Source organism: Brachionichthys hirsutus, chromosome 21 (assembly GCF_040956055.1).
Source record: "Brachionichthys hirsutus isolate HB-005 chromosome 21, CSIRO-AGI_Bhir_v1, whole genome shotgun sequence".
NCBI classification, from domain to species: Eukaryota; Metazoa; Chordata; class Actinopteri; order Lophiiformes; family Brachionichthyidae; genus Brachionichthys; species Brachionichthys hirsutus.
Window position 1 is genome coordinate 10040566 of NC_090917.1, and position 19977 is coordinate 10060542.

General features: G+C 45.8%; 1 protein-coding gene across 1 annotated transcript in view; it reads left to right on the forward strand.

Annotated features, from left to right (window-relative positions):
* The window catches only part of fasn (fatty acid synthase), a 55972-nt gene extending 36726 nt beyond the window's left edge, over positions 1 to 19246 (forward strand). The window contains exons 33-41 of the mRNA XM_068754655.1: positions 700 to 851; positions 5547 to 5638; positions 5724 to 6118; positions 12383 to 12574; positions 12695 to 12916; positions 14374 to 14585; positions 15370 to 15468; positions 15820 to 16071; positions 17895 to 19246. Coding sequence (XP_068610756.1) covers positions 700 to 851; positions 5547 to 5638; positions 5724 to 6118; positions 12383 to 12574; positions 12695 to 12916; positions 14374 to 14585; positions 15370 to 15468; positions 15820 to 16071; positions 17895 to 18032 — 1754 coding nt within the window. The 3' untranslated portion in view covers positions 18033 to 19246. The remainder of the gene's footprint in view (positions 1 to 699; positions 852 to 5546; positions 5639 to 5723; positions 6119 to 12382; positions 12575 to 12694; positions 12917 to 14373; positions 14586 to 15369; positions 15469 to 15819; positions 16072 to 17894) is intronic.
* Positions 19247 to 19977: the final 731 nt, after the last annotated feature.

Genomic DNA, 19977 nt, shown 5'->3' on the forward strand with positions numbered 1-19977 from the left:
TGTGTGACTGTACTTGTACTGTAATACACGCTACTGTGTGACTGTACTCGTACTGTAATGCACGCTACTGTGTGACTGTACTTGTACTGTAATACACGCTACTGTGTGACTGTACTTGTACTGTAATGCGTGCTACTGTGTGACTGTACTTGTACTGTAATACACGCTACTGTGTGACTGTACTTGTACTGTAATGCGTGCTACTGTGTGACTGTACTCGTACTGTAATGCACGCTACTGTGTGACTGTACTTGTACTGTAATACATGCTACTGTGTGACTGTACTTGTACTGTAATACACGCTACTGTGTGACTGTACTTGTACTGTAATACACGCTACTGTGTGACTGTACTCGTACTGTAATGCACGCTACTGTGTGACTGTACTCGTACTGTAATGCATGCTACTGTGTGACTGTACTTGTACTGTAATACACGCTACTGTGTGACTGTACTTGGACTGTAATGCACGCTACTGTGTGACTGTACTCGTACTGTAATGCATGCTACTGTGTGACTGTACTTGTACTGTAATACACGCTACTGTGTGACTGTACTTGGACTGTAATGCACGCTACTGTGTGACTGTACTTGTACTGTAATGCATGCTACTGTGTGACTGTACTTGTACTGTAATACATGCTACTGTGTGACTGTAAGGACTTGGAGCACTTAAGCTTGGTTTCATATGCTTTGTAGGCTACCAGGCGAAGAGGCTGCATGAATGGCAGAGTCGAGATACGGAGGTGCTCGTGTCGACCAATGACGTCGGCACGCTGGATGGAACCCAACGGCTTATAGCTGAGGCCTGTGCACTGGGTCCAGTGGGTGGCATCTTCCATCTCGCCATGGTAACACACAACCCCCTCATCATCACTACCCTCACCTTACATTTAGTTCATTTTAAACCAGATACAACAAACTGGGATCATTTCTCTAATGACGTTTTAAGTCCTCTGCAGCCCATGTTTGTGCGTCGGCAGAAGGAAACAGAAACGGTTCCCTGGCAGTGTTTTAACTGCAGGGTCATTTGCTCCTGGATGGAAAAGCCCCATGAACAGCCCATAAACATAGAAAACGTTTTCAAATTCAAATGTGCAAAACCTTCCAGTGTTAGAAATAGAGCTACCAATATGTTGTTACGGGTATCGTGAATGGTAAATGGGGGGTGGGTGAAGGTCCCCCAGAAGGCAGCTTGCATCACTACTACTCATCAATTCAATTCAATTCAGTTTTATTTCTAGAGCGCCAGATCACAACAGGAAGTCGTCTTTACAGGATTAGCAGGGAAAGACAGAACCCAACTTGACCCACAAGAGCGAGAACTTTGGAGACGAAGGCAAGGAAAAACTTCCCTTTAACAGGCAGAAACCTTGGACAGAACCTAGGCTCATGGTGGACGGACATCTGTCTGACCGGCTGGGTTGAGAGAGAGAGAGAGAGAGAGAGAGAGACAAAAACAAGGAGATGGATGGGAAGCGATAGCGAGACAGAGCAGGAGCAGACAAAAACAAGATGTATAAAGCTATAAATGCTAATGCTAGCGATATAAAGCTATAAATGCTAATGCTAGCGATATGGACATCAGCGGTGAGGGACACAGGTCCAGGTTCTGCAGCACCACAGACAGAAGGACCTGAAAGAGAAAGAGGGACAAACAGAGGGAGAGAGAGCACAAGACTACAGGAAGAGAGAGAGAGATTACTCACATATATTTATAACATGAATAATCAGATAAAGGGGGAGGAGCTCAGTGTGTCATGATGTTAAGCCACCAGTGCTGCCTAATGACAGCATATTGATTATTACCCTCGCCGAAGGGGAGGCGAGGGTATTGCAATTGGGTCTGTCTGTCTGTCCGCGCGCATAACTCAAAAACTAGTAACCCAATCGACTTGAAATTTTTACACAAGCAATGTTCTGTCCGTGGCTCGGTCCTCCCCGAGAATGGCGTTAATCTGGATCTGGATCCAGATTCTAGAATGTTTTAAAGGGTTCTTTAACATTGCGAGATAGGGCACTTTTTTGACATTTTTCTTAATTTCTTCAAAACGCATGGCGGTATGGATCTGAAAAAAATCACACATAAGTACTCCCTAAAGGTCTATGACCAGGACTAATTTTGGCCGGATCCGGATCACAATCCGGATCTGAGAGCTAATTTTCGTTCTAAAATCAGCATTTTTTAGGAGTCCATCCTGACCTCAATTTTGGAGCTAGAGACTTCAAATTATGTGTGCACACTCATAGTTCATTCTAGTTTCATATATGTTACAGTTGTAGTTGTATCTTTTCCCGTTCCGGAGCAGCAAGCTAGAGCAGGTTTGGCCCCTCTGATCCGGAAGCCCTGTTTACTGTCTCACAAGATCCAATAGTCTATTGGAGGCGGGGTCTGCAGTCTCTGATTGTCTCTTGTTCTATTTATTAACTATAAGCTTTGTTAAAAAGGAAAGTCTTTAGTCTACTCTTGAACATAGAGATGGTGTCTGTCTCAGGAACCAATCAGGGAGCTGATTCCACAATAAAGGAGCTTGATAACTGAAAGCTCCGCCCCCCTGTCTGATCTTGGAAATGTTTGGAACCACGAGCAGGCCAGCGTTTTGGGACCGCAGGGTTCTAGTGGGGCAATACGGGATAATCATCTCTGTAAGGTAAGGAGGGGCCTGGCTGGTGAGGGCTTTAAAAGTGAGTAGAAGGATTTTATAGTCAATCCGTTCCCTAACAGGAAGCCAATGCAGAGACGCCAGAACAGGGGAAATGTGTTCTCTCAGTCTGGTTCCCGTCAAAACACAAGCTGCTGCATTCTGGATTAGCTGGAGATGTTTAATAGACTTTTTTGGGCAGCCGGACAGTAAGGAGTTGCAGTAGTCCAGTCTGGAAGTCACAAAAGCATGGACTATTTGTTCTGCATCTTTTCGAGTTAGTAGGTGCCTGACTTTTGAAATATTCCGAAGGTGAAAGAACGCAGTCCTTGAAACGTGCTTTATCTGGGACTGAAAGGACAGGTCCTGATCAAAGATTACCCCCAGATTCTTGACAAACAAACAAGCAGACAAACAGACAGACAAACAGACAAAGGACCCAATTGCAATAGCCTCGCCTCCCCTTCGGCGAGGGTAAACATGAACTAAACCAGTTCAATGCAGATCCTCTAACACCAACAGATTGATCCAGCCTCTGTAACAGAATCTGATGATCTATTGTGTCAAAGGCTGCACTGAGATCTAATAAAATAAGCACGGAGACAAGTCCATTATCAGACGCTATTAAAGGTCATTGGTGACTTTAACTAATGCTGTCTCTGTGCTATGATGAGCTCTGAAACCCGACTGGAAAACCTCAAATAACTGATTGTCTTGTAAGAATTCACACAGCTGACTGGAAACTGCTTTTTCTAAAAGCTTTGACAGGAATGGAAGGTTTGAAATTGGCCGATAGTTAGCCGAGACATCAGCATCTAATGTTGGTTTTTTGAGAAGCGGTTTAATGACTGCTGTTTCAAAAGACTCGGGTACATAGCCTGTGAGTAAAGATAGATTAATTATATTTAGCAAAGCAATACCAATTGAGGGGAAGACTTCTTTAAGTAGCTTAGTTGGGACCGGGTCTAGGAGACAATTGCACGGTTTAGATGAGGCAACAGCCAAACAGTCATATCTCTACTTCCATCACTCAGGGAGGGGTCAATGCCACACGAAGGCAGATGCTGATGAATGACGTCACTGATGGATTTGAGTTTGGTACTGAAGAAGTTCATGAAATCTTCACTACTGAGACCTGTCGGAACAGAAGGGTCAACAGAGCTGGAGCTTTGTGTTAGCCTAGCTACGGTGTCAAAGAGAAACCTTGGATTAGATTTGTTCTCTTCTAATAGAGATGAGTAATATGCTGCTCTAGCTTTGTGTTAGCCTAGCTACGGTATCAGAGAGAAACCTTGGATTAGATTTGTTCTCTTCTATTAGATGAGTAATATGCTGCTCTAGCTTTGTGTTAGCCTAGCTATGGTGTCAAAGAGAAACCTTGGATTAGATTTGTTCTCTTCTATTAGATGAGTAATATGCTGCTCTAGCTTTGTGTTAGCCTAGCTACGGTATCAAAGAGAAACCTTGGATTAGATTTGTTCTCTTCTATTAGAGATGAGTAATATGCTGCTCTAGCTTTGTGTTAGCCTAGCTATGGTGTCAAAGAGAAACCTTGGATTAGATTTGTTCTCTTCTATTAGATGAGTAATATGCTGCTCTAGCTTTGTGTTAGCCTAGCTACGGTATCAAAGAGAAACCTTGGATTAGATTTGTTCTCCTCTATTAGATGAGTAATATGCTGCTCTAGCTTTGTGTTAGCCTAGCTACGGTGTCAGAGAGAAACCTTGGATTAGATTTGTTCTCTTCTATTAGATGAGTAATATGCTGCTCTAGCTTTGTGTTAGCCTAGCTACGGTGTCAAAGAGAAACCTTGGATTAGATTTGTTCTCTTCTATTAGAGATGAGTAATATGCTGCTCTAGCTTTGTGTTAGCCTAGCTACGGTGTCAGAGAGAAACCTTGGATTAGATTTGTTCTCTTCTATTAGAGATGAGTAATTTGCTGCTCTAGCTTTGTGTTAGCCTAGCTACGGTGTCAAAGAGAAACCTTGGATTAGATTTGTTCTCTTCTAATAGAGATGAGTAATATGCTGCTCTAGCTTTGTGTTAGCCTAGCTACGGTGTCAAAGAGAAACCTTGGATTAGATTTGTTCTCTTCTAATAGAGATGAGTAATATGCTGCTCTAGCTTTGTGTTAGCCTAGCTACGGTGTCAGAGAGAAACCTTGGATTATCATCGTGTTCATGGCTGGCCAGCCGTTCCATGCAGCTTCTCAGGAGGAGGGTCTCTTCTAGCTCCTTCCGCCACCCAGACGCTATGGCGTCTCCGTCGAGCTTTGTCAAACCTCAAGCCAATAGACCTAAAACGTAACGAGTCAGCTGGACAGAGACCGAGGGTCGTTTTATTCTCTATCAGAATAATGGCGGGGGGGCTCTGGCATTGAAACTAGTCGTGCCTGTTGTTTGAAGGCTGTCTTGCCAGGACAAATACTATTCCAACGTATGATGTTGTTGTGGTATCTGCTTTACGCAGCAGGTTTGAGGGCTGTGCCAATGAGCTGTGTTTATAGAGACCGTAGTGAGTCCACATCACTATTAACGAGATGCAAGTTAGTGCAGCCTTGCTGCTGTTGAGACGCGGGAGCATAGAAGGAATCCCTTCTTTGAAGGGGTCTTTAACAAGCTAAATGCAGCACAGGGAAGGTTCTCTCTGCATGAATGTCAAATCACATGCAGCAGTTGTTTTATCTGTTGAGGCACGAGAAACCAGCTAAACCTCTGGATCAATTCTCCAGCGTTGCTGAAGGGCACGTCGCCAGCACGTTTCCTGACACAAGCATGTGGTGAACAAAATATACATTTGTGTTTTTAGGGGATTGTCTTTTCTGAACACCATGAGCTGGAGCTTTGCTGATGTGTGGAACCTTCTGGTGGTTCTTTTGATTTTAACTGAGTTTGCCTTATCAGGTTTTGAAAGATGGGATGTTGGAGAATCTAACTCCCCAGCTCTTCCTTGATGTTTGCAGACCTAAATATGATGGTACCATCAACCTGGACAAGTAAGACACATGATGAAGTCAATCAGTTGTAAGGACTGCTATTTGGTCTCTCCATTCTGACCCCTCCCTTCCATTGTCTCTCCAGGGTGTCCAGGAAGTTCTGTCCAGACCTCAGGTACTTTGTGTCCTTCTCCTCAGTCAGCTGCGGCCGCGGGAATGCTGGCCAAAGTAACTATGGTTATGCCAACTCTGCCATGGAACGCGTGTGTGAGAAGCGGCATCATGATGGCCTAGCCGGCCTGGCGGTGCAGTGGGGAGCCATTGGTGATGTGGGGGTGGTCCTGGAGACCCTGGGCAGCAACAGCACGGTGGTTGGCGGAACCCTACCGCAGCGACTGGCATCTTGCTTGGAGGTGCTGGACCTCTTCCTGTGCCAGCAGCAGCCAGTGATGTCGAGCTTTGTCCAGGCAGAGAGGACGGTGGTGACCAACAAAGAGGGAAGCCAGCGAAACCTCGTGGATGCTGTCGCTCGCATTCTGGGTAAGACCAACCGGACGGGAAATTCCTGGGACCATCCGGGTCAGAGGTCGGGTGGGCAGGGCGGCTGAGGTGACTGGAAACCAGTGTCTGCTAGAGATAATCGTAGGTTTGGAATGGAATGCTGTGGGACAGTAGCTCACATGCTAGCAGGCAAAATGTAACCCAAGTTAGTGCTGTAGATTTAACACGCTCACATTAGTGCTGCAGATTTAACACGCTCACGTTAGTGCTGTAGATTTAACACGCTCACGTTAGTGCTGTAGATTTAACACGCTCACGTTAGTGCTGTAGATTTAACACGCTCACGTTAGTGCTGTAGATTTAACACGCTCACGTTAGTGCTGCAGATTTAACACGCTCACATTAGTGCTGTGGATTTAACACGCTCACATCAGTGCTGTAGATTTAACACGCTCACGTTAGTGCTGCAGATTTAACACGCTCACGTTAGTGCTGTAGATTTAACACGCTCACGTTAGTGCTGTAGATTTAACACGCTCACATTAGTGCTGTAGGTTTAACACGCTCACGTTAGTGCTGTAGATTTAACACGCTCACATTAGTGCTGTAGATTTAACACGCTCACATTAGTGCTGTAGATTTAACACGCTCACGTTAGTGCTGTAGATTTAACACGCTCACGTTAGTGCTGTAGATTTAACACGCTCACGTTAGTGCTGTAGATTTAACACGCTCACGTTAGTGCTGTAGATTTAACACGCTCACATTAGTGCTGTAGATTTAACACGCTCACATTAGTGCTGTAGATTTAACACGCTCACGTTAGTGCTGTAGATTTAACACGCTCACATTAGTGCTGTAGATTTAACACGCTCACGTTAGTGCTGTAGATTTAACACGCTCACGTTATTGCTGCAGATTTAACACGCTCACGTTAGTGCTGTGGATTTAACACGCTCACATTAGTGCTGTAGATTTAACACGCTCACGTTAGTGCTGTAGATTTAACACGCTCACGTTAGTGCTGCAGATTTAACACGCTCACGTTAGTGCTGTGGATTTAACACGCTCACATTAGTGCTGTAGGTTTAACACGCTCACGTTAGTGCTGTAGATTTAACACGCTCACGTTAGTGCTGTAGATTTAACACGCTCACATTAGTGCTGTAGATTTAACACGCTCACGTTAGTGCTGTAGATTTAACACGCTCACGTTAGTGCTGTAGATTTAACACGCTCACGTTAGTGCTGTAGATTTAACACGCTCACGTTAGTGCTGTAGATTTAACACGCTCACATTAGTGCTGTAGATTTAACACGCTCACATTAGTGCTGTAGATTTAACACGCTCACGTTAGTGCTGTAGATTTAACACGCTCACGTTAGTGCTGTAGATTTAACACGCTCACGTTAGTGCTGTAGATTTAACACGCTCACGTTAGTGCTGTAGATTTAACACGCTCACATTAGTGCTGTAGATTTAACACGCTCACGTTAGTGCTGTAGATTTAACACGCTCACATTAGTGCTGTAGATTTAACACGCTCACGTTAGTGCTGTAGATTTAACACGCTCACGTTAGTGCTGTAGATTTAACACGCTCACATTAGTGCTGTAGATTTAACACGCTCACGTTAGTGCTGTAGATTTAACACGCTCACGTTAGTGCTGTAGATTTAACACGCTCACGTTAGTGCTGTAGATTTAACACGCTCACATTAGTGCTGTGGATTTAACACGCTCACATTAGTGCTGTAGATTTAACACGCTCACATTAGTGCTGTAGATTTAACACGCTCACATTAGTGCTGTAGATTTAACACGCTCACGTTAGTGCTGTAGATTTAACACGCTCACATTAGTGCTGTAGATTTAACACGCTCACATTAGTGCTGTAGATTTAACACGCTCACGTTAGTGCTGTAGATTTAACACGCTCACGTTAGTGCTGTGGATTTAACACGCTCACGTTAGTGCTGTGGATTTAACACGCTCACATTAGTGCTGTAGATTTAACACGCTCACATTAGTGCTGTAGATTTAACACGCTCACATTAGTGCTGTGGATTTAACACGCTCACATTAGTGCTGTGGATTTAACACGCTCACATTAGTGCTGTGGATTTAACACGCTCACGTTAGTGCTGTAGATTTAACACGCTCACGTTAGTGCTGTAGATTTAACACGCTCACAGTGCTGTGGATTTAACACGCTCACGTTAGTGCTGTAGATTTAACACGCTCACATTAGTGCTGTAGATTTAACACGCTCACATTAGTGCTGTAGATTTAACACACTCACATTAGTGCTGTAGATTTAACACGCTCACATTAGTGCTGTAGATTTAACACGCTCACGTTAGTGCTGTAGATTTAACACGCTCACGTTAGTGCTGTAGATTTAACACGCTCACGTTAGTGCTGTAGATTTAACACGCTCACATTATTGCTGTAGATTTAACACGCTCACGTTAGTGCTGTAGATTTAACACGCTCACATTAGTGCTGTAGATTTAACACGCTCACGTTAGTGCTGTAGATTTAACACGCTCACGTTAGTGCTGTAGATTTAACACGCTCACGTTAGTGCTGTAGATTTAACACGCTCACGTTAGTGCTGTAGATTTAACACGCTCACGTTAGTGCTGTGGATTTAACACGCTCACGTTAGTGCTGTGGATTTAACACGCTCACGTTAGTGCTGCAGATTTAACACGCTCACGTTAGTGCTGTAGATTTAACACGCTCACATTAGTGCTGTAGATTTAACACGCTCACGTTAGTGCTGTGGATTTAACACGCTCACGTTAGTGCTGTGGATTTAACACGCTCACGTTAGTGCTGCAGATTTAACACGCTCACGTTAGTGCTGTGGATTTAACACGCTCACGTTAGTGCTGCGGATTTAACACGCTCACATTAGTGCTGCGGATTTAACACGCTCACGTTAGTGCTGTGGATTTAACACGCTCACGTTAGTGCTGTGGATTTAACACGCTCACGTTAGTGCTGTAGATTTAACACGCTCACGTTAGCGCTGTAGATTTAACACGCTCACATTAGTGCTGTAGATTTAACACGCTCACGTTAGTGCTGTAGATTTAACACGCTCACATTAGTGCTGTAGATTTAACACGCTCACATTAGTGCTGTAGATTTAACACGCTCACGTTAGTGCTGTAGATTTAACACGCTCACGTTAGTGCTGTAGATTTAACACGCTCACATTAGTGCTGTAGATTTAACACGCTCACGTTAGTGCTGTAGATTTAACACGCTCACATTAGTGCTGTGGATTTAACACGCTCACATTAGTGCTGTAGATTTAACACGCTCACGTTAGTGCTGTAGATTTAACACGCTCACGTTAGTGCTGTAGATTTAACACGCTCACGTTAGTGCTGTAGATTTAACACGCTCACGTTAGTGCTGTAGATTTAACACGCTCACGTTAGTGCTGTAGATTTAACACGCTCACGTTAGTGCTGTAGATTTAACACGCTCACATTAGTGCTGTGGATTTAACACGCTCACATTAGTGCTGTAGATTTAACACGCTCACGTTAGTGCTGTAGATTTAACACGCTCACGTTAGTGCTGTAGATTTAACACGCTCACATTAGTGCTGTAGATTTAACACGCTCACATTAGTGCTGTAGATTTAACACGCTCACGTTAGTGCTGTAGATTTAACACGCTCACGTTAGTGCTGTAGATTTAACACGCTCACGTTAGTGCTGTAGATTTAACACGCTCACGTTAGTGCTGTAGATTTAACACGCTCACATTAGTGCTGTAGATTTAACACGCTCACGTTAGTGCTGTAGATTTAACACGCTCACGTTAGTGCTGTAGATTTAACACGCTCACATTAGTGCTGTAGATTTAACACGCTCACGTTAGTGCTGTAGATTTAACACGCTCACGTTAGTGCTGTAGATTTAACACGCTCACGTTAGTGCTGTAGATTTAACACGCTCACATTAGTGCTGTGGATTTAACACGCTCACATTAGTGCTGTAGATTTAACACGCTCACATTAGTGCTGTAGATTTAACACGCTCACATTAGTGCTGTAGATTTAACACGCTCACGTTAGTGCTGTAGATTTAACACGCTCACATTAGTGCTGTAGATTTAACACGCTCACATTAGTGCTGTAGATTTAACACGCTCACGTTAGTGCTGTAGATTTAACACGCTCACGTTAGTGCTGTGGATTTAACACGCTCACGTTAGTGCTGTGGATTTAACACGCTCACATTAGTGCTGTAGATTTAACACGCTCACATTAGTGCTGTAGATTTAACACGCTCACATTAGTGCTGTGGATTTAACACGCTCACATTAGTGCTGTGGATTTAACACGCTCACATTAGTGCTGTGGATTTAACACGCTCACGTTAGTGCTGTAGATTTAACACGCTCACGTTAGTGCTGTAGATTTAACACGCTGACGTTAGTGCTGTAGATTTAACACGCTCACGTTAGTGCTGTAGATTTAACACGCTCACATTAGTGCTGTAGATTTAACACGCTCACATTAGTGCTGTAGATTTAACACGCTCACATTAGTGCTGTAGATTTAACACACTCACATTAGTGCTGTAGATTTAACACGCTCACATTAGTGCTGTAGATTTAACACGCTCACGTTAGTGCTGTAGATTTAACACGCTCACGTTAGTGCTGTAGATTTAACACGCTCACGTTAGTGCTGTAGATTTAACACGCTCACGTTATTGCTGTAGATTTAACACGCTCACGTTAGTGCTGTAGATTTAACACGCTCACGTTAGTGCTGTAGATTTAACACGCTCACGTTAGTGCTGTAGATTTAACACGCTCACGTTAGTGCTGTAGATTTAACACGCTCACGTTAGTGCTGTAGATTTAACACGCTCACGTTAGTGCTGTAGATTTAACACGCTCACGTTAGTGCTGTGGATTTAACACGCTCACGTTAGTGCTGTGGATTTAACACGCTCACGTTAGTGCTGTGGATTTAACACGCTCACGTTAGTGCTGCGGATTTAACACGCTCACGTTAGTGCTGTGGATTTAACACGCTCACGTTAGTGCTGCGGATTTAACACGCTCACATTAGTGCTGCGGATTTAACACGCTCACGTTAGTGCTGTGGATTTAACACGCTCACGTTAGTGCTGTGGATTTAACACGCTCACGTTAGTGCTGTAGATTTAACACGCTCACGTTAGCGCTGTAGATTTAACACGCTCACGTTAGTGCTGTAGATTTAACACGCTCACGTTAGTGCTGTAGATTTAACACGCTCACGTTAGTGCTGTAGATTTAACACGCTCACATTAGTGCTGTAGATTTAACACGCTCACGTTAGTGCTGTAGATTTAACACGCTCACATTAGTGCTGTGGATTTAACACGCTCACATTAGTGCTGTAGATTTAACACGCTCACGTTAGTGCTGTAGATTTAACACGCTCACGTTAGTGCTGTAGATTTAACACGCTCACGTTAGTGCTGTAGATTTAACACGCTCACGTTAGTGCTGTGGATTTAACACGCTCACGTTAGTGCTGTGGATTTAACACGCTCACATTAGTGCTGTAGATTTAACACGCTCACATTAGTGCTGTAGATTTAACACGCTCACATTAGTGCTGTGGATTTAACACGCTCACATTAGTGCTGTGGATTTAACACGCTCACATTAGTGCTGTGGATTTAACACGCTCACGTTAGTGCTGTAGATTTAACACGCTCACATTAGTGCTGTAGATTTAACACGCTCACGTTAGTGCTGTAGATTTAACACGCTGACGTTAGTGCTGTAGATTTAACACGCTCACAGTGCTGTGGATTTAACACGCTCACGTTAGTGCTGTAGATTTAACACGCTCACATTAGTGCTGTAGATTTAACACGCTCACATTAGTGCTGTAGATTTAACACACTCACATTAGTGCTGTAGATTTAACACGCTCACATTAGTGCTGTAGATTTAACACGCTCACGTTAGTGCTGTAGATTTAACACGCTCACGTTAGTGCTGTAGATTTAACACGCTCACGTTAGTGCTGTAGATTTAACACGCTCACATTAGTGCTGTGGATTTAACACGCTCACGTTAGTGCTGTGGGAATCAGCTTCACACCTGTGTTAACCTTTCAGACTGACCCTGCTACAGGTGACCTGACCACAACTTTAAAAGGGACCACATGCAGCCTCCTCATCTCCCAATGTGGATTCAGTCTCTTGTGTCTGATGCGTGTGATTTGTTCCGCTTTCCATAACTGTCAGTCTGCCCCCCTCCCCCCCTCAGGTGCACAGGACGTGAGCAGCCTTAATGTGGATGCATCGTTGGCTGACCTGGGCCTGGACTCTTTAATGGGGGTGGAGGTCCGCCAGACTCTGGAGCGTGACTACGACATCGTCATGGCCATGAGGGAGATCCGCCAGCTCACCATCAAGAAGCTCGGGGAGCTCGCCAGCAGCAAGCCAAGCAGAGCAGATGGTATTAGTATTTATTGTACTTAAAAATACTCGGCAGTGCCAGTAAATCCAGCTCTGTGTGTTTATTGTTTTATACAGAACCCAAAAAGGTTTTTTGTTCTTCCTTCTTCCAACTGTCCAGATTCTATCATCACCACCAAGGATAACACTCGCTCTTCGATGGCGTCTGATCCGGCCCAGCTGTTAGTGAACCCCAGTGACCCCACAGTGACGCCACTGAACAATGTTCAGAGCCAGGAGAGGCCGCTGTTCCTGGTCCATCCCATCGAGGGCTCCGTCGCTGCCTTCAGGACGCTCTCGTCCAAGCTGAGCGTGCCTTGCTTTGGGCTTCAGTGCACGGAAGGTATGTGTGTTCACACACTCACCAGAGCGAGGAAACGATCAACCCTGATTCCAAAAACGCTGTTAGGCTGTGTGAACTGTCAGTCCAAATGTAAGCAACCCAAGGACCCCGGCGTTCCCATGGAAACGACCAGATGCATGCATGGACAAGTATATCGTCGAGGTGATACCCAGGCCTGTTTACTGGAGTACAGTAGTCCCTCATTTTCCGCGGGGGTTACGTTCCAAAAACAACCCGCAATAAGTGAAATCCGCAATGTAGTAATCTTTATTTTTTTTAATTATTATACATGTACATAAATGTTTTAAGGCTGTAAAACCCCTCACCACACACTTTATACACGTTTAACAGTCAGGCATTAATCTAAATAGATTGTTTCAGTATTATAGAATGAAACCAAAGATCAAAACCTTTTCAGAACTAAACATTTGTTTGAGAAATATAAATATATAGTACGTACAGTAAACGTTTTCCTGTTAATAATGTTAAGGCGTGCAGGTCGAGGAAAGAGCCGCTTGGAGTGCAGAAGAACAAATATTCTACTCGTGCTGTCTTTAGCCTCTCATGCTGCTTTATTGGATAGCTTAGCACAGCGGAACGGCAGCGGCTACATGTATCAACAGGAAGAAACAAAACCCAAAAGGGACGTGACGTTTATGCTCCTACAAAATAAAAGCCTCTTTTTACACAGAGAATAAGAGCGCTATAAAAGAAACGCGTAACAAATAAATATGATAGCTTCTAGAAATAACGAATTTAATTTTAATGATCAACCTACGAGGTTGAACACATGAGAAATGATTAATAGCAACTCGCGTGCATTTCACAGTTCCTCCGACCGCGCCCCTTCGTCCTTGCGCCGTTTCAAGGTGCGTTCAAGTGCAAAAATAAAATCTGAAAAATTGCATTAGAACTCGGCGAAGCAGCGAAGTCGTGGAAGATGAACCGCATTATATCGAGAGACTACTGTACTCCAAAACGGGTATTTTTGGAGTATTCCTTTACTCAGGTGTGATGCTGCCAGCAATAAATTCACTGTCAGCATAGATTTAAGAGAATCAATGAGGTTGATGGGATAAAACATTACATGTTTCTTTTTCATATATAGCAATCATCTTTTTTTGTTTCGCCCAAAATCATAAAGTACATTTGCCTGAGAGGGCTATATATGACCCCCCCCCCCCCCCCCCTAAAAAGGGGGGGGGGGTCCCGTGTGCACATGTGGGGAATAAAAAAGAAACCTCAGGAAGAAAGTCAAAGAAAGGAATCCCTCTTCCAGGACAGACGGGCATGCGCTCGATGCCATCAGCAGAATGACGTCTGTAGATTAGGATTAGGGATTACTGTTTTAGTTCATGTGTTTTCTGTACATTTCTATGTACTGGTATATAGTACATGTACTGCATATCAAATGCCCACTGTCCACTTAAGACTAATTTCAGTACCCTGTCCCGCAGCTGCTCCGCTGGACAGCATCCCGTCTCTGGCTGCCTATTACGTCTCTCGCATCAGGCGGGTCCAGCCCGAAGGGCCGTATCGCGTCTCTGGATACTCCTTTGGTGCCTGCGTCGCGTTTGAGATGTGTTCTCAGCTTCAGACCCAGAACTGGCCTGTGGAGTTCCTCTTCCTGCTGGATGGCTCTCATTCCTATGTGGCAGCACACACACAGGTAAGAGGCCACACACGCAGCAGCACGATGGTCGTCACATGGTCGTTGTGTCTGGGAACGCACACACACAGGTAAGAGGCCACACACGCAGCAGCACGATGGTCGTCACATGGTCGTTGTGTCTGGGAACGCACACACACAGGTAAGAGGCCACACACACAGGTAAGAGGCCACACACGCAGCAGCACGATGGTCGTCGCATGGTCGTTGTGTCTGGGAACGCACACACACAGGTAAGAGGCCACACACACAGGTAAGAGGCCACACACACAGGTAAGAGGCCACACACGCAGCAGCACGATGGTCGTCGCATGGTCGTTGTGTCTGGGAACGCACACACACAGGTAAGAGGCCACACACACAGGTAAGAGGCCACACACGCAGCAGCACGATGGTCGTCGCATGGTCGTTGTGTCTGGGAACGCACACACACAGGTAAGAGGCCACACACACAGGTAAGAGGCCACACACACAGGTAAGAGGCCACACACGCAGCAGCACGATGGTCGTCGCATGGTCGTTGTGTCTGGGAACGCACACACACAGGTAAGAGGCCACACACACAGGTAAGAGGCCACACACGCAGCAGCACGATGGTCGTCACATGGTCGTTGTGTCTGGGAACGCCGTTCATACAGAATAAGCCGTTATTACCAGACTATACACGTTTAGTCTCAGGATTGGATCAAAAAACATGATTCCAAAAATATGACGAGCAAAAATGGAATGCGACTGACATGATTGACAGATGAAGGTTTACTGAATCGTTGTGTTTGGGTTCCAGACCTACCGGTCCAAGCTGACACCAGGCCAGGAGTGTGAGGCTGAGGCTGTAGCCCTGTGCGCCTTCATCCAGCAGTTCACGAGTATCGAGTACAACAAGGTAGAGCCGCTTCTGGATCCAACGTTCCCACGCGTGTATCAGCACGGCGCCCTGAGTAGCACAGAAGTCCAACAGCAGAACACCGCTGGCGTTCCGATCGGAGAGGCCGTTCATCCTAAGCACCCCCCCCCCCCTTTCAAGTCTCACCGTCACGTGAGCGTTGAACAGACGGTCGGAGAACTGTCCGTAGGCTGGGACAGTCGGATGGCGGGTCCACCTGAGGTCAACCTCTCGGGCCGAGCCCGGCTGAGCCCCGCGGGCAGATACCCGGTCGCCAGGCCCGGTTGTGCCGTACCGAGCGACGTCACGGTCCTTGCTCTTTATTCTCTCCTTCTTCTTCTTCTTCTGCAGCTTTTGGAGATTCTCCTCCCCTTGTCGGACCTGGAGGCTCGCGTTAACGTCGTGGTGGACATGATCGTCTCCAACCACAAGAATATCAGCCGGGAGTCGCTGCACTTTGCTGCCACTACTTTCTACTACAAGCTGAAGGCCGCTGACGACTACGTGCCGTCAAGGAAATACCACGGCAAGGTGGCGCTCATGCGCGCTACGACCAGCAGCGAGTACGAACAAACTCTAGGAGCTGACTACAAGCTAGGCGAGGTATGAATCAGCGCTTTATCGCTCGCTCAGCCGTGAATGTCACCGAGCTGTGAACCTTCCATCCAGCGTTGAACCGGTTTCAAACCTGTTCCATGCGTTCCCCTAACTCTCCCCGGTTCTCTAATCAATGAAGAGAATGTTGGTAAAGCTTAGACATTTATATAAACAACAATTCAGTTACAAGTTGGCGAGGAGAATCAGCGCTGAGGTTCGGTTCGGTTCCTCGTGGACGTCCCAGGGTCCGAACCAAGGAGTGTCTTCATGTCGCCTCCTTTTGACACATCCGTTTCAGTCCGTCCCCTGAGGGTGGGGGCTTTGCCCCAGCCAATCTGAAACCCCTATGGATCAGTCTGTGTCCCTGATAGACTTGATGTGATCAGTATAGTCAATTTAACTAAATGTGGTGCGTCCCTGTTGTTCTGTCGGCATGCAATCCCATCTAATATGGAAATTCCCTACACCCTTTAACACGCGCGCGCACACACACACACACACAGTCGTCCTTGGTTTATCGTGGTTACGTTCCAGCAACGTGAAATCCGCAACGTAGCGGCACCATATTTATTTTACGTGTATTTTTACCTTTAAGAATCAAAACGCCATCAAGATTATGATTGTCCACAATGAACACAATCAAAACGAAATATCGTGCCTTTTATTTTTGATCCATATAAAAATTATCCGTAAAATTGGTTGGTTGAGACTATTGAGTCAAGATGTGAAACAGTAAAAGGAGCATTGAAGATTTGCTCATTTTATTTTACTGAATTAAGCACTTTATTTGAACATGCACAGTTTTCACATTTCTCTTATTTTGAAATGCAGCCCTACTTTTATTTAGTTAATATATTATATTTACCCCCGCCGAAGGGGAGGCGAGGGTATTGCAATTGGGTCCGTTTGTCTGTCTGTCTGTCTGTCTGTTTGTCTGTTTGTCTGTCCGAGCGCATAACTCAAAAACTAGTAACCCAATCGACTTGAAATTTTTACACAAGCAAGGTTCTGTCCGTGGCTCGGTCCTCCCCGAGAATGGCGTTGATCCGGATCTGGATCCAGATTCTGGAATTATTCTTACATCTGGAATCGCACCTGTGCTGTAAACTGCCACTTTAAGAGGGAGGAGCACGAATGGCATGATGGGAAAAAGAGTCCAGAAGGAGTCTTGTAGTACGTTCCGGAGCAGCAAGCTAGAGCAGGTTTGGCCCCTCTGATCCGGAAGCCCTGTTTACTGTCTCACAAGATCCAATAGTCTTTTGGAGGCGGAGTCTGCAGTCTCTGATTGGCTCTCTAGTTATATATATATATATTATAATGTTCATACATATCTGCAGTACCGTAATACATATATATGTTCAGTTTTATGTTACGTGACATAAATCTTGACAAAGTTTTTGTATTGTACTGAATTCTTTTAGCTATTGATTACATGCAGATACAATGAGGCTACTTGCATATATATATCACACTAAATAGTTAGACATTATGATCGTCTGGGCCTACGCGTCAAGAAATCTTCTCTAACCGGACCTCTTTAAATTTTCATTGAAGACCGCTGCTCTATTCAATCAGGTGCAGCTTGTCCCACGAGGAATAACGGACTCTTAGGAGAACCCGTCTCACGGGGACACGACTACGGTTGCATGTTAACAGTGTGTTCATGCTTTTATTCATAACATGTATATTAATTTTCCTGAAGAATAGGAAAAGTGCCTAAAAAGAATTTCAGAGGAGCTGAAACGGCATCCTGCTCGCCAGCGGCGCCGCCATTACCCGTTTCAGTATTTGATCGGCGTATAATAATGAAGGCGTTCTGTCTCTCTCAGGTCTGCGATGGCAAAGTCTCAGTCCACCTCATCGAGGGCGACCACCGCAGCTTCCTGGAAGGACAAGGGGCGGAGTCTATTAGCAGCATCATCCACAGCTCGCTGGCTGAGCCGCGTGTCGCATCGAGGGTGGGCTAGACGGGCCCCGCCCACCGGGCCCCGCCCACCGGGCCCCGCCTTTCATTGACGCGCCGTCTTTACTTTTCATGCCAGTCTGCACTTTTCAAAGCTAATTGATCGATGGATAGATTCTTCTCCGAACGCATTTGATGCCTCGTTCTAATTCTGACTGACTCGTTGTTATTTCAGCGTTTGAGCTACTGATGGAGATAAATCCCTCCCATCGTGTTATTGATTAGCAAACGGCGCCATCTTGCTTCTTTTTTCTCTGCCCCCGACTTCCTGTTTCGGGGCCTTTAGTGGCAAAGTTCAGGCACCGCCCCTTGACTAGTGACATCATAATAACATCGCTGTCCACCAGATGGGGCTGTTCCTTCCAATAACAGTTTTGAGAGCGATGGAAATATGTAAACGATCCTATCAGCTACACAGGTACACAGGTACACAGAAAAATACACAGTTCGTGTTAAAGTCAGCCATCATGAGTGTGTGTGTGTTCCGCCATGTTCCACCACATCCCGCCACGTCCCGCCGCGTCCCACCGCGTCCCGCCGCGTCCCGCCGCGTCCCACCGCGTCCCGCCGCGTCCCACCGTGTCCCGCCGCGTCCCACCGCGTCCCGCCATGTCCCACCATGTCCCACCATGTCCCTCCACGTCCCACCATGTCCCACCATGTCCCGCCATGTCCCTCCATGTCCCTCCACATCCCACCATGTTCCACCATGTCCCACCATGTTCCACCACGTCCCGCCATGTCCCACCATGTCCCACCATGTCCCGCCATGTCCCACCATGTCCCACCATGTCCCGCCACGTCCCACCACGTCCCACCATGTCCCACCATGTTCCGCATCAGATCAACTGACAGATACCGTCGGGCTCAGCATGACGGACAATACCTGAAGAAAAGTCCATCAGCTGTCATCTCGATCACATTCCAGCTTCTGAGTGGACTCAAAAAACTAGTCAGCAGTTTGATCAATATTTGTTACTAAGAAACGAGTTCTCCGATCAGCTTTCACATTAGGAGTAATAGTGATAAACCGATTTGATCTATAACGAAAGTTTGCATCCTTCTATTCCTGCGCTTGGTTTGAGACCGCGGGCTGTCCAGGCCCCCCCAGGGATGATGCCCCCTGAGACCTCTGACCTGGTCTATGAAGGGTCAGGTGTCTGCAGTATCGTATGATATTTCTAATATGTTTAGACTAATAAAGGTGTGTAAATGCTTTGACTACAGTGTTTCTCTATTAAACACAACACTTGATTTATGAATGGACTTTTCTCTTGTATAGTAATGCCTACATGTAAATACATCGTATACACTGTGAAGACTTTTTTTTATCAATCATTACTTAGTCGAATTGAATTATGACGAAAGTAATGGTTAAATGTTCTGCACTTATAAAGCGCTTTTTCCACCTCTCTGGTGCTCAAAGCGCTTTACATGAGGCCTCGCATTCACCCATTCACACACGCATTCACCCTCTGCTGCCATCCAAGGTGCTGCCACTGGGAGCAGTTCGGGGTTCAGTGTCTTGCCCAAGGACGCTTTGACATGCAGACAGTCAGAGCTGGGATTTGAACCACCGACTTTCTGATCACTGGACAACCCGCTCTACCAACTGAGCCCTGGTTAGGGTTTCAAAGTGAGGCGGTCCCTCCCAGGCCTGGTTCCTGATGGGGGGCTCTTTCTCTTATTCGGGGGTCTGCCCTAACCAATCCAAACCCGGTAAATCCAAAGGGGGCCTGGAAGCCCCAACCAACCAGCTAACCAGCTACAATATCTTGTACTATGGATGCACCCGAATAGAGACTCTAATTACTGGTTAGAATTGGAACAGAAGGACTGCAAGGATATTAGACTCGCAGATCTCCCCTTTATCACAACAACCATCAAACGGCATAACTGTTTTAAAAACCCGATGATTTCTTCCACCTTGTCCGCCTGGTGGAAAGCGT